At 49.0% G+C, this 15204-nt stretch overlaps 1 protein-coding gene across 2 annotated transcripts; it reads right to left on the minus strand.

The window, feature by feature from the left end:
- Positions 1–1842: 1842 nt before the first annotated feature.
- Positions 1843–9938, minus strand: MCAT (malonyl-CoA-acyl carrier protein transacylase; the record flags this gene model as incomplete). Of its 2 annotated transcripts, XM_079714587.1 has the most annotated exons (4): positions 1843–2412; positions 5411–5628; positions 8246–8333; positions 9519–9938. In XM_079714587.1, 4 exons carry the CDS (start codon positions 9936–9938, stop codon positions 1993–1995), a joined length of 1146 nt encoding a protein of 381 aa, XP_079570713.1. In that variant the 3' UTR covers positions 1843–1992. The 2 variants fall into 2 exon arrangements, with proteins under 2 accessions (XP_079570713.1, XP_079570714.1); XM_079714588.1 differs by lacking the exon at positions 5411–5628 and having other exon boundaries at positions 2217–2412.
- Between the last annotated feature and the right edge of the window lie 5266 nt (positions 9939–15204).

Here is a 15204-nt window from a genome sequence, read left to right on the forward strand (position 1 = left end):
TGCAGGTAGCTTGCTTTCTCAGAGCTCTCAGCAAAGGGGATTCCAACAGCCTCAGCATTGTTTAAAAACAATAACAAAGTTCTCTGTGAAGGTTTGAAATTTTCTAACAAAGTTTGAAGAAATATAATAGTTCTTTCTTCATTGTGCTCCAAAGAGCATGCAAACTCGGGCCACAGTGAAAATTGGGTTCTGTGGCAATATATGCAGTGGTTCTCAGCGTGGAAGGGCTGTGGGAACGTGTGGGCATGTTTGGGGTCACAATGCCCGGAAATGCTACTGGCATGTAATGGCTAGGGGCCAGGACAGCTGCCCACAAGGGCGGGACAGTCCCATACAATGAAGACCAGTTCTGCTCAAAGGCCAACAGGGCCCCAGTTGAGAAACACAGAACTAAAAATGAGAAACCCTTAGGAGTTTGGGGTTTGAATTTGAATCACTTTGCTGTACACCAGAAACTGATACAACACTGTAAATTAACTAGACTTCAATTAAAAAAGAGAAACCCTACCCAGGGTTTGACATGTGCCTACACAGCAGCAACATTTAAAGACAAGCTCAGGGGACTTCCCTGGTGGTCCAGTGGTTAAGACTTCCCCTTCCAATGCACGGGGTGCAGGTCGGGGAGCTAAGATCCCACATGCCTCGAGGCCAAAAAACCAAAGCAAAACAGAAGCAATAAAGACTTTAAGAATGGTCCACATCAAAAAAACAACAAAAAAAAGTGCTTCCCTGGTGGTGCAGTGGTTAAGAATCCACCTGCCAATGCAGGGGGCATGGGTTCAAGCCCTGGTCCAGGAAGATCCCACGTGCCGCGGAGCAACTAAGCCCGTGCGCCACAACTACTGAGCCCGCGCGCCTAGAGCCTGCATTCCACGAGAAGCCACTGCAGTGAGAAGCCTGCGCACTGCAACGAAGAGCAGCCCCCGCTCGCTGCAACTAGAGAAAGCCCGCACGCAGCAACGAAGACCCAATGCAGCCAAAAATAAAGAATAAAATTTTTAAAAAATCTTAAAAAAAAAACCCCAAAAACAAGCTCACAGATTTCATTCCCAATATGGTTTTCCTACTATTGCTGAATAATGAAAAAATCACCCAAGAAGTTTAGAATGACTCATATTTAATACGGACGTTAGGAGCAGAGAATCTGCGCCCCGCTCCTGGTGTGGAGCAGCCGAGGATAAGCTCTGCGGGCAGGCCTGGGCCGAACCAGGCCCCGGGCACACAGCAGGCACTCCATGATTGCGGTCTAAAGGGAAGACTTGGGGTGGGGGAGGAAACAGAGCCCTCTGCCACCCTCCCCGCACCACTCCCGCCTTGCTAAAGGACCCTCTTCCCTACCAAGGCAGAGGCCACTCACTCCCTGGCATACAGCAGGCACTCAATACTTTCTGTGCGGTAAGTAAACAGATGGGGCCCTGGGTCTCCCAACTGTTGAGTGAAGGGGTGGACGGAATGGCTGCCAAAGCCCACTGGGTCCTAAAGCCCTTTGACTCCAGCGATAAAGGAGCTAAGGCTTTGGCCGTGTGTGGCCAGAGGATGCCGGGGCAGCAGAGGAGCCCATCTGGCACTGGTCAGCCTTGTGGCCATGCCACCTGCCCACGGCACCAGGCCAGGCCTTCCCAGTCCTCAGAACACACCTGCCAGCCAGGTTGTTCCAGCCCCTAGTACAGAGGAGCCCCTGCGCCCCCGAGAGGCGGGGTGGGGGGTTGCTGCTCAAGAGGCAGGGTGGGAACTCACCAGTCTTCACAGAACCGTCACGGCTGCATCTCTCCCCAGCACTCGAACGTGTTTCAAGGGGGGAGAAATGGACTGTGTCACGTAAAGAAATACTCATTTTCAGTGCTTTTTATGTGGCATTCAAAGCACTCTGCAAACAATCCCTCCCAATCACTTGGAGGCGGCGGCCTGGCTGGGCTCGGCCTACTGGAGCCCCTTCGGCCTCCTCAGCCACGCCCCCTCCACGCCAAGGTCCTTGGGAGGCCCCTACAGGTTCTAGTCCAGGTCCTCGTCAGCCTCCTGCACCTCCACGTGACTGTAGGACCTCCAGGCCTGCAGGTTACAGCTCTTCAGGATGGTTCCCAGCTGCTTCCCAGGTCCTACTTCAAAAGTTTTGGGGAACTCGGTGCCTTTCTTCCTCTCATATATGGCGTGCATCGTCTGCTCCCACTTCACCGGGGAGACCACCTGCTGGACCAGCAATTTCTGGATGTGTTTTGGATGCATGTATCTATTCCCATTAACGTTTGAGTGGACGGACACCAGAGGCTTCTTGACATCAATTGCTTTTAAAACTTGTGCCAGGGGCTCCAAAGCTGGCTCCATGAGGCTGGTATGGAACCCACCACTAACCGGCAACATCTTGGTGCGCCTGAAGTGATACTTGGAGGAATTCTTCTGGAGAAACTGCAGAGCCTGGAAGCAAAAGAAGGGAGGTTTAAGCCAAGCAAATCTTAGGGGAAGAAACAGAGAGGCAGTCACCACTGGCTGATGTCATCACAGTCCTACGTATAGGATATGCTTATCTCTACACACCAGCACATGTTATTTCATCCTGCACAGCTGCAAAGTCAGTGTCCCAGAAGCCCTCACTAGCCTGGTGGCCCCAGGCAACCTCTTTGAACTTCTTTTACTCCATAAAATGAGCACAATTTCACCTACTTCGTAAGATTGCTGGGAAGTGATCAAATAGGAGGTATCTGATGAACGAAAAAGCAGTATCTAGTAAGTGTTAGTTTTCAATTAGAATTCTGCTACTCTTCATAATTTTTTTAAGCCTGTTTTCTTGTTACTCCATAACCTTCAAGATGAAAATTCACAAGATTCCAAGCCTCACTTCACAGTCCAAGGTCTGAAACCCCTCATCTGGGGTTCTCTAGAGAAGACAAGAGCTTGATTAAAAGGGGCCTCTGGGACTAACAGGCCAAAACTTAGAACCACTTGCAAACATCTTTAAAACAGTATGTATTCTTAAGAGACCCTGTGCCCTTAGGACACAGCCCAAGGCCTGCCACCCTGACAGCCCTTCACTGGGATCCACCAAAGGCCTTCCTATAAACTAAACTGTCTGCCACGTCCCTCCAACCTGACACCATCCACGGCCTGCTCAGAAGCTGGGCCAGCTGCTCCTGAAGACTCAAGGTAAGTCACGGCAGCTGCATGACTTGGGCACTTTTACTTCACCTGTCAGTGCCTGTTTCCTCACCTGTAAAATGGTGATAACAACAATAGTTAATAGGGCTATGAAGAACTATGCTTGGTATACAAACCCTATAGAAGGGTAGCAATTATTAACTTGTTACCAAGCCCATCCATGTCCACTGGAAAAAATACAGCAGGGTCTGGAGCTCCCTGGTGGCCTAGTGGTTAGGATTCCAGGCTTTCACTACCGTGGCCCAGGTTCAATCCCTGATTGAGAAACTGAGATCCTGCAAGCCGTGCGGCACGGCCAAAAAAAAAAAAAAAAAAAAAAAACAGCAGGGTAGCTATTTGTGCCCCCGAAAAGTAGGAGGGATTAATATTTTTGGTTGGATGGTGCTCGTTCATCCCTCTCTGTGGGCCCCGCCCTGCAGGAGTTTAGCCTGCTGCCCAGGCATGGCCAGTTCAGCCCGAGGCTCATCACGTGTCACTCCCCTCTGCCGTGGGTGAGTCCATCTGTTCCACACCGAGGCTGCTCAGCTGCCTGAGCCTTGGGACGAAATCCAAGTGGAGCAGAGCCCAGCACAGCGAACCGTCATGGAGTGTGAACCATGCGTGTGGGAAGCACAGAGGGGTCTGGGCTGTCACTGCAGCAGAGTCTAGCCTGACCTGGCTGACCTGGTGCTTCACACCCAATCCCACGCTCCATCCATCCCCACCTCACTGAGGGATGCGCCCCCAGCACCTCTCTGAACAGGAGACTCATGGACTTCACAGCCCAAGCCCTTCCCACCATGCCTGGACACTTCTGATCACCGGCATCTACGGAGACAGCTAGTCGGTGGTACTTCTGCACCACTGCCACGGTCTCTAGGTGCTTTCCATGGGAAGTCTCTGGATTCATCCAACTCAAGTCCCAGGTCAGGGCCACAGGAGTCAAGGATACAGCCTCAGGGTCCAGAGGCTCCTGTGGCTGGCTCTCAAGCCAGGCATGGGTCTAGCAAAGGGCAAGGAGTTTTTTCACATCCACTGTTGGAAAGGGACTCACCTGCTCAGGGGACTCTGCCCACACCTGAGCTCTTTGCTGCAGCACTTCCAACAGCACCAAAGGCCAAACCTGGGAATCCCAAGAATCGCCACCTGCACTGGATGCCCACCTGTCTGGGAGCCTGGGAGACTCCTGCCTTGACTGGGGGGCCCCTCCTGGCCTACTTATGGGCTTCCTTCCAAGGCTATTAATGGGAATAGGCAACCAGCTCCGTGATTTGCTTGGGGCCACCATAGCTGGTCTTCCCGTCATCTCAGAACTGCCCCAGAGCCTCTCACTGATTCAGAGGAGATACATAAGGACACCTGCATACTGGCAAGGCCTTAACAGGGAGATGAACCAACATGGTCAAGTGGAGGAAACCTGGACTTCAGAGGGACATGGACGGGAGCTCTCACCCTGCCTCCACCACCACTAAGCACGTGGCTCTGTGCCTCAGCTTCCCGGTGTAGAGCTCCCGTCCACAGAGCACAGGACCAGACGGAGGACCAGAGGAGACAAGACGGGGAAGCACCCATCCGGTCTGCACTCAACACTCCCCAGCCAGGCACACGGTATAGAACTGCCCCTTCCGTCGGGCGCTCCTGTCCACCTGGGATGCCCTGCTCTTGGCAACCTCATCCTCCAGGCACCGCCTCCTGGCACCCTGGTAGTCAGCCTGACCCTTACTGTGCTCTGAAACCTGGAGTCATCCATTCACAGCCAGCCTTTCTTTGACAGCAGGAACCCCGGCTGATCTGTCCGTGTGTCCTCAGTGCTTGCCACACAGGAGCTGCCCGAGAAAGGATGTCTGGGGCAGCAGTGAGTGGAAGGATGGACAGAAGGAAAGGGTGCAAAAACAGACACCTAAGAAAAAGTACAGCAGGGCAGAGTAACCCAGCAGGAAACAGTTTTTCTCTCTAAAGAAGCAACTGGATCAGAGGCTGTGAGAAGCCCAGAATGTATCACAGGAAGGCCCTAGAGATCATCTGGCCCAGCCCCTTTACCTTCCACGTGGGCTGGGAATTTGCCCAAGGTCTGTACGTGGTGGAGCGGAGATAGTACCCCAGCCTCCTGCCTCTCTCTGCAGTGATCGCTCCACCACACACACCCCTGGCCCCCAGATGCCTCCCAAGGACCAGGGCTGGGCAGAGCACCTGTTACGCTCTGTGCGCTGCCAGGTGTGGAATAATTCCAACCTTCTGTACTGGACTGGGGTCTAGGAAGGTTGCTCCCATGAACACCAACCTCCAGGTGTCCTGAGATCACCCTGCAGTCAGGAAAGAGGTAGTTGGACACCTCGCACACGGGGTTCTCTATGCCCAAAGTCTTGCAGTGCTCCTGGGCTTCCAGACAGGCAAAGGTGAACTTGGACTGAGGCTGGCCGAGGACGGACAACATCCCACTGGGGACAGCTTCTGAGGCTTCCTGCATGGCCTCAGCTCGGATTTTCACTGCATACAAACCTACCCAGAGAGAAGTGCATTTGGAAAAATCAAGGCACGTAATGGAGAAGAGAAGCCCAGACCCAAAACACAAAGCACAAATTCCACACTGTGTGCTGGAGACATTGATATTGGTATCCAACACCAGTCTACAAGCCGCAGTTCTACATATCTGAACCATACATATATGGTACCACTATCATCAAAAGGCAGGGTGCTGTCCCTGGTACAACCTCAGTGTCCACTGACAGATGGATAAAGAAGACGTGGTACATATATATGATGGAATATTAGTCTAAAAAAGAATGAAATAATGCCACTTGCAGCAACATGGCTGGACCTAGAGATTATCATACTAAGTGAAGTTAGAAAGAGAAAGACAAATACCATGTATCACTTATATGTGGAATCTAAAATACGACACAAACGGACATATCTACGAAACAGAAACAGACTGAGATATAGAGAACAGACTTGTGGCTGCCAAGGGGGAGGGAACGTGGGGGAGGGAAGGATTGGGAGTTGGGGATTAGCACGTGCAAACTATTATATACAGGATGGATACAACAAGGTCCTACTGTAGAGCACAGGGATATACATCCAATATCCTGTGATAAACCATAATGGAAAAGAATATGAAAAAGCATATATGTATAACTGAATCACTTTGCTGTACAGCAGAAATTAGCACAACATTGTAAATCAACTATACTTCAATAAAATTTAAAAACAGAACAAAAAAGAATGGACTGCAATTACTGGACAGCTATCATCCTGGTCCTGGGCCTTCTCCCTGCTGGGGAGGGAGATGACCAGACCAAGGAGTGGTTAAGGGACCAATCCAGGGTTTGATGGGACAACAAAGTCTGAGGAACAAACCCTGCACCCTTTCTCTCTAACACACCTTCGTTCACCCGGCACCGTATATGTCTGTACTGGACTTTTAGCACTTACACAAGCAGAACTGTGGAGCAAATACATTAAAAGCCTGTGTTAGCAGGCAGGAGAGAACCCACAGCAACGTGGAAACCCTCCCAGGCAGGCATTAAATAACTATGCAAATTGTCAAGTGAAAAAACACAGAACGTCAATAATCCTGCAAATTACATACACATAAAACTGTATTTGTATAAAATGGTTTTATTAGGATGTGGAAATATGAAAAAAATTTTCCACTTCCTTGATAATGCTTCCTTCCTATAATGCTTTTTTAAAAAACAATGAGGTGAATTTCACATGAAATATAACCAGTTTCAAGTGTATAATTCAGTGGTATTTGTTGTGTTCATGTTGTACAACCACCAGCTCTAGTTTCAAAACTTTCCATCAGCCCATAAAACACCTCATTTCTCCTTCCCTCCATCCCCGGTAACCTCTAATCTGTTGTCTCTCTGGATTTATGTATTCTGGACATTTCATATAAAAATATGTGATTTTTGTGTCTGGCTTCTTTCACTTAGCATGTTTTTGATGTTCATCCACACTGCAACATAAGTATTTCATTTCTTTTTATGGCTGAATAATATTCCACTGGATGGATCTACTACAATTTGTTTATCCATTCATCTGATTATGGACATTTGGATCATTTCCACCTTTTGGCTATTATGAATAATGCTGTTATAAACATCTGTGTACAGGTTTTTCTGTGTGGACATATGTTTTCATTTCTTAGGTATAGACCTGTGAGTAGAACTATTGGGTCACATGGTAATTCTGTGCTTAACTTGAGGAACCACCAAATTGTTTTCCACAATGGCTGCACCACTTTGCATTTCACCAACAATGTGTGAGGTTCCTACATCCTTGTCAACACTTATTATTTTCCTCTTTTGTTTTTTAAATTAAAGCCATCCCAGTGGGTATGAAGTGGTACCCCACTGTGGTTTTGAGTTGCATTTCCCTAATGATTGGTGATGTTGCACATCTTTTCATGTGCTTATTGGTCCTTCGTATATCTTCTTTGGAGAAATGTCTATTCAAGTCCTTTGTATTTAACTATAAGCAAAAATGTTTACATGTTTATACACAAAAATCTTAAGAAGTGGAACTGGTATGGCTCAAGATCAAACACTGATTTTTTCTTTTTCACTTAATGAGAATCTATTGATGATCTACCACACGACAGGCACTGGAGGTACACGAGTGGACTAAGAATGCACGTAAGTAGTGGGAGACACTAAAGCAAGAAGATTTCACAAGACTACAAGAAGAAAGGAATTCCCTAATGAACCCTTCAAGCTTAAAAGGGAATCAAGGTGAAGTCTGGTCCTCAGGTCCCATTGTCACCCCCACCCATGGCTCCCTTCTCTATTACCCCTGAGTAGGTCCAGAATTATTTTTGGTAGTGCCCCTTGTCCTCAGTGAGCCCAGCAAGACAATACTGCATGCATAAAACCGAACCTTGGGACTTTCCTGGTGTTCCAATGGTTAAGAATCTGCCTTCCAATGCAGGGACGTGGGTTCGATCCCTGGTCACGGAACTAAGATCCCACGTGCCACAGGGCAACTAAGCCCGTGCGCTCTGGAGCCCGCGCTCCGCAAGGAAAGATCCCCCATGCCACAACTAAGACTCGATGTAGCCAAATAAATAAATATTTTTTTAAAAAACCCCAAAACCAAACCTCTTCCTATGTACCTTCACAAAATTCCATGGCTCCAGCAAACACTAGGGCTGCAAATTCTCCCACACTGAATCCAGCAGCAGCAACACAGTTCTCAATAACCTGCAGCGACACATGCAGAAGAACATGAGGCCAAGTTCTCAGGCGAGTTCAGTCCGGGGCTCTGCACTTGCAAGCTGACAGGGGTTCAGCAGTTCAGTGAGCCAGGTTCTGCTGGCCTAGTGCTCCAGCTAGAAGACAACACACAGAAGTGGCCTTGACTATCACTGATCCAGCCCTTGACTGATGAGAAACTTTAACTGGCAAGGCAAGTTAAAGCCTACTGGCGGACTCCTTGGTTGAGCTGTGATGCCAACCCAGGGCTCTGGATTCTCTTGCTTCTGCCCTGGTGCTGCCTCTCAGGCTGATGGAGACAGAGGACGCTAAGTACAGAAGTTAAGAGCATGACCTTCAGAGTTACCTCTGGATTTGATTTTTAGCATGGGAGAGTTCCCTAACGTCTGCGCCTCAGTCATCTCATCTGTGAAATGGGGAGAGCAGCAGGACCGACCTCACAGGGCTGCTGAGAATTACATGGAGATAACACCCCTAAATCGCTCAGCACAGACCTGGCCCAGGACAGGCACTGGATGAATGTTATTATCATAACTCGACATGACCACTTAAACTAATTCCTTTAATATCTGAGTCTTCTTTCCTTACCCACAAAGTAACAGTACTTACCTCACAAGGCTGTTGTGAGGATGAAATGGGGTAAAGTACGAGCTTAACATTTACTGTTGTGATAATATTAATAGCAATCATTTCACAACTTCAAGTGAACTGATACTTTCAGATATCACCTTCTCAATGACCCTTCCTTTAAGGGTGAAACTTAATCCTTCTAAAATCATTTAGTAATTAATTAAATGATTAAGGATCATTTAAAATCGCAACCCGGCCCTCCACTCCCTGGCCCCTTTCCCTGCTCTATTCTTCTTTCTGAAACATTTATCTTTAACACACTACGTAATTTACATAGCATATTTATTCTCTATTATCTATCTCCTTGCCCTAACATGCAAGCTCCCCAAGCGCGGGGATCCTTGTTTTGTTTGTTGTAGGCTGTATCCCCTGGGCCTACAACAGTGCCCGGCACGGTGGGAACTCAGTAAGGATCTGCCGAACAGATGAGACGTTGGAGCACGCCGGCCTGGCAGGCTGGAGCCTCGGCTGGACCGCGACCTAGCTGCGAGAGCTCGGGCAGAGCCCATTCTCCCCGGCCTGCCACCGGGCCTCGGGCCTCACCGCGGGCTGCAGGTGATGCAGTTTCTCGACGGCGGCCAGCGAAGCCACGAAGACGGCGGGCTGGCAGTGCACGGTGCGGTCCAGGGCCTCCTGCGGCCCATGCAGGCTCAGCTCCAGCAAGTCGTAGCCCAGCACGCGGCGGGCGGCGGCGTAGAGCTCGCGGACCCGCGGGTAGCGGAGCAGACCGCGGCCCATGCCCACCACCTGGCTGCCCTGGCCGGGGAAGAGCAGCACCGAGCACTGGCCCGGCAACCGCCGCACCGAGGCCTCCCGGGGCCCTTCCTCCGCCGCTGTCGCATCTCGCAGCAGCTCCTCCACGTCCACCGCGCCCGGGGGAGGCAGCAGGAGGCTCGAGGCGCAGCGGCGACAGCTCACGCCCCGGCCCCAGGCCCACGCAGCCCGCGCGACCCGGACGTTCATGCTCAGGAACCGGCCCCACGCGCGTTACCAGGGCGACCGAGGCCCGACTGTGGCGGCGCAGCGCGGCGCGGTCCTTGACGCATTTCCTGCCGGCGGGGCGAGGCATCGCCGGGCGGGAAGAAAGGTTCCGCTGTTACCGATTCCGTCCCTGCTCTGAAACTGTCGGCTGTGCGCCGGATGATCCACACGCTTACCTAAACCCCCGCAGGAAAAAATAAAACGCGACACCGCACCACAATGAGCCCTCAAACATATTTATTAACTAAACAACTCAATGCAATGTAATATTCAACCTAGCATGGGAAAAGTACTTGAAACGCTTCCACATTCTTTCTTGTATCTGATTTTCCCAGCACTGTCCTCTCTTTTATGTTTCCTACAAACCAGACACGGTGCCAGGCACAAAATAATCGTCCAATTAATATTTGTCCCATTGAACAAAGCCCTGGATATTTTTCAGACATTAGTCTGTTTAATTCCTCACAGCAACGCTGTAACGAATACGTGCTATTATTATCCTCAGTTTACACATGAGTAGACAAGGGCTCAAAGACAGGTGGTTAGTAACAAAAGGAGGATTGGAAGTTGGGGTGTGAGGTTGGGTCAGAGAGAGTCTAATTCTGACCTCATCTCTAACTACACCCCTTTACGCCCCTGCTCCTCTTTCATTCCCTGCCAGCCTCTTCTAAGGAGCCCAGGACACACACACACACACACACACACACACACACTCACTCACTCACTCACTCACTCACTCACTCACTCACTCCACACCTCAGAATGAGAAAGCTCTAGGTAGACCTGAGGTAGGAGATAGATGGACCGCTGGGCTGCACAGCTGGGGTTTGTCAAGTGGAGTAAAATTGAAGCTTTGTTCTCACCCAGGCACTCTAAGGACAAAGCTAGTGGCAGAAGCTGAGCTCTGCTAAGGTAAAGAGATAAGGCGCCCACTCCTGAGGTCAATAAAAACTTCCCTGTCTGCACATACGCACGCAGGAAGGCTCCTTGGGGGTCGGAAAGGGAGCAGCCGCCACCCCATAGTATGTGTGGACATACACCCAGCTAGAAGGCCTCTGCAGTGGGATCCATCTTAGCAAAATGTTGCACATACATGTTGGGGAGGGTCCTGGGACCCGTCAGGTGTGAAAAAAGAAACAAGATAATTGGCCAAATGTAAACAAAGACCCGAAGAACTGTCCTATATACGTGATTTAAATCACCTCTTTACTGAGCTCCTCATTCAGGACTCCCACACTCCTCTCTGTGGGTGTATTTCTGGCTAGCTTCTGACTTACTGCCCACCCACCCCCCATTAGAGAGGAGGCCCCGTAGCCTTTCCCTCCAGGTGTGTATTTCTGTCCTGCTTCTGTCTTAATCAAACTGTTTGTCTGTGAGCTCTCCCACATGTTATGCTGTGTCTCTAATAATAAACTTTGTACCTGATTTTACAGTTTTTGCCTCCTTGAAACATTCTTGCTTTCAAATGGGGGAAAGAGCTAGGGCCCCTTTGCTTCTAGTCTCTAGCCCCTCGTGGTCTAGCGGCTACGATTCCTGGTTTTCATCTAGGCTACCCAGGTTCGACTCCTGGGCAGGGAACTACAATCTCTTTTCAGAACCGCTCACTGCTGTCTCTCCGAGATCAGACTTACATCATCAAGTCTACTACAGTGAGCTTGTCCTGAGAAAAGAATCAGATGAGCTCTCAGGTCATCCGTAGCAGCCTTGCTTTTGACACGGAAAAGGAGGAAATGAGGTGCATATCCAGCAAGAGGAGATTAGTTAAATGAATGATGGCAAATCTATACAATGCTGTGGTGATAAAAGATATGGAAGAGGTTTTCAGGTTAAGACATGAACAGAGCACACACTGCCTCCAGAAGCACATAAACCCAGAGGAAAAGAATCTTTTAAAGACATAAAACACAAGGGCAGGGAGAACAGGAACAGCAACAGAATCTCTTCAAGCTGGAAACCAGGATGAACAGTATTATCTGATTCAGCAGACTCCAGACAGCCGAAGGCTGAGAACCAACCCTTATTCATACAACAGAATCCTTAAATGCTTAGGAACTGGTAGCCCTAGGCACTTCTAGATCTAAGGATTAAAAAAGTCTGAAATTAAGAGAACTATTTGAAGGTGTCTTTGAAGAACAGTTAGATCTTTAGATGTCTTCTCTCTCTCTAGCCCCTGGGTGATACCTTTCCCTCATTCTGGCAAATGCTTAGCTCTGGAAAGGGCTGGGCAGGCCAGGGATCATGGTGAATGTGGGTTCTCTGCTGAAACAGGTGGATACTGACTGCTGAATGCAGAGATCTCCTCCCATGCTCCCAAAAATGTGCTACCAGACCCCTACCTTCCAGGCAAGAACTGGAGGGCCTTGGGGAATCTGACCAGTACAAGAGGAAAATGCTGAAGATATTGACAGTCCAGGAAGTTACCAGACAAATGACCAACAAGTTCAACTTACAGTGAAGCTAATTCAACAAATACCATCCAAAGACTTATTTTCCTTTTTTCTTCTTATCATGAGCAGCCAGGCAAAGATTCCCAAGCATCTGAGGAAAGCCTCTTACATACAGAAAAAAATAAAATAACTACAATGCATAGGAATCAGAGACTATGATGAGAGAAGAAAATAATTGTTTTAAGAAAATTATCCTTGATAGTTGAGAGGTAAGAGAAGACATTGCATCAGTGAAAAATGTATAGGAAGTTTTAATTTTTTTTATAGTTTTTTTTTTTTTTTTGGCCACACTGTGCAGCATTCCGGATCTTCCTCAACCAGGATTGAACCTGTGCCCCCTGCAGTGGGAGCACGGAGTCTTAACCACTGGACCACCAGGGAAGTCCAGGAAGTTATTTTTTTTAAAAAAAAGAACCTTCAGAAAACAACAACAACAAAAATCCCTTGGAAATAAAAAAATAGGATAGCTGAATTTAAAAAATCAATAGAGGGCCAAGAAGAGAAAGTTGAGGAAACGTCACAGAAGTTTACAGAAAAAGAAAAAAGCAAACCAGGAGAGGAAGGGAAGTTAGAAGACAAGCCCAGGAAGTCCAGGATTCTGAGTAATAGGGATTCCAGAAAGAGAAGCGAGAAAATGGAGGGAAGGAAATCATCCCCTCTAAAAATCCAGTTTCTGAAAAAAGATATGAGTTTCCTGAGAGCTGGAACATTGGATGAAATTAGACCCACATCGAGGAATATCAGCATGGAATTCCGGGACTCTGGGGACAAAAAGCTTAAAATCTTCCAGGAAGAACAAAAGGGGTTACACACAAAGGCTCAGAACGCAGAATGGTTTCAGTCTGCTCATCAGCACCATGGCAGCTGGAAAACGGCACGTCTCCATGATGCTGAAGGACCATGATCTCCAACTTTGAATTTTTACTCAGTCAAACATCAGTCAACCACAGGATAGAGTGCAAGATCTCAAAAAAGATACCTCCTATGTAGCCTTTCTTAAGACCGCATCCTTGGGGACTTCCCTGGTGGCGCAGTGGTTAGGAATCCGCCTGCCAATGCAGGGGACATGGGTTCGAGCCCTGGTCCGGGAAGATCCCACATGCTGCAGAGCAACTAAGCCCATACGTCACAACTACTGAAGCCCACGCGCCTAAAGCCCGTGCTCCGCAGCAAGAGAAGCCCGCACTGCGATGAAAAGTAGCCCCCCACTCACCGCATAACTAGAGAAAGCTCATGCACAGCAACGAAGACCCAACGCAGTCAAAGAAAATAAATTTAAAAAAAAAAGACTGCATCCTTGGAGGATAGGCTCATCGCAAACACGGGGGAACCAGGAAGGGCGAGATGTGCTGGCCAGCTACCAGAGGGATCAAGACCACCCCCAGGCTGGTGGTGAAGAGAGATTCCAGGATGACCTGTGCACCAGGCCTTCGAGCAGCCGGTACATCAGAGATGCACGGAGGGCTGTCATCACCAAGTTGCCACCTGTCACTGTCCTGCCTGTTTAGGAACTGAAATGTCTGGTGAGCCTGGCCTAGATTCCCATCCACACTTGGCTGTCTTGATCACAGGCTGACGAGACCCTGTGCTCCCTTCCATGTCCTGCTGCCTGGCTCAGTGAAGGACACTGTTCCGTCTCACGGAAGTGTCTACCCCTGTTCCTGAGGTCTGGACACAGGTGCAGTGAGCTCAGAGGCAAGAAGACACACAGCCCATGCCTCTGACTGTTTCATATTGAATGTCCACACCACAGCCTGGCGAGATGTGCTGACAGGGGAGCTGCACACCCAGCCTTGCCCACCAGCTGCCCCAGAGGGACTCCTGTCAATGCTCAGGGAGGCTGAGGCCAGACTGTGCCCCAGCGGCTCAGTTCAGTTTCACCTTCCTAGGGGTCTTCCTCTGGCCCGGCCATCGTGTCCACTCTCTCCAGCCAGCTGCATGCTGCCCCTCAGCTGTTTGAAGCAAATCAATATAGGGCTCAGGGAGACATACCTAAGGGTCTTAATAAAACTCTAAAGGAGGGGCTTCCCTGGTGTCACAGTGGTTGAGAGTTCACCTGCCGATGCAGGGGACACGGGTTCGTGCCCCAGTCCGGGAGGATCCCACGTGCCGCGGAGCGGCTGGGCCCGTGAACCATGGTCGCTGAGCCTGCGCGTCCGGAGCCTGTGCTCCGCAACGGGAGAGGCCACAACAGTGAGAGGCCCACGTACTGCAAAAAAACCAAAAAAACCCCAAAACTCTAAAGGAAAGTAAGGGTGTGTTTAACCCAAAAGTCAAGACAGAGGTGACCTCTGGAGTGGCAGGAGCAATCACCAGAGAGAGCGCCAGGAGGTTCCTAGGGCACTGGGAATCTTCTTCTTATTAACCTGGGGGTGGACAGACAGCATCTTGTTATTATTCTAAAGCGTATACGTGTTAAATGTAGACAAATGTTTGATAATGTAGAAAGAGGTTTCTGATTTATTGTAAGGGGAAGAAAACAAATTACAAAACCAATTATTTCATGAAGGCATTCTTGTAAAGAAACATGTGCATATGCTTAGAAAAAGGCATAGAAAAACTCACAAAGTGTTGACTGTGCTTGGGTAATGGGAGAGTGGGTGACTTTTTTTCTTTTTGCCTGTATTTTCCAATTTCCTTACAATAAATATGAATTATTCATGTAAGAAAGTAAACACACAAATAAAATATAAGAAAATACTGTACTCAAATCACACTTAGAATTGAGAAGCCTAATGAATGACACAATAGTTAAGAGTGCAGGCCCTGGACTGCCGGGGTATAAATCCTGACTGCATCAC

Source organism: Hyperoodon ampullatus, assembly GCF_949752795.1.
Source record: "Hyperoodon ampullatus genome assembly, chromosome: 11".
Classification (NCBI taxonomy): Eukaryota; Metazoa; Chordata; class Mammalia; order Artiodactyla; family Ziphiidae; genus Hyperoodon; species Hyperoodon ampullatus.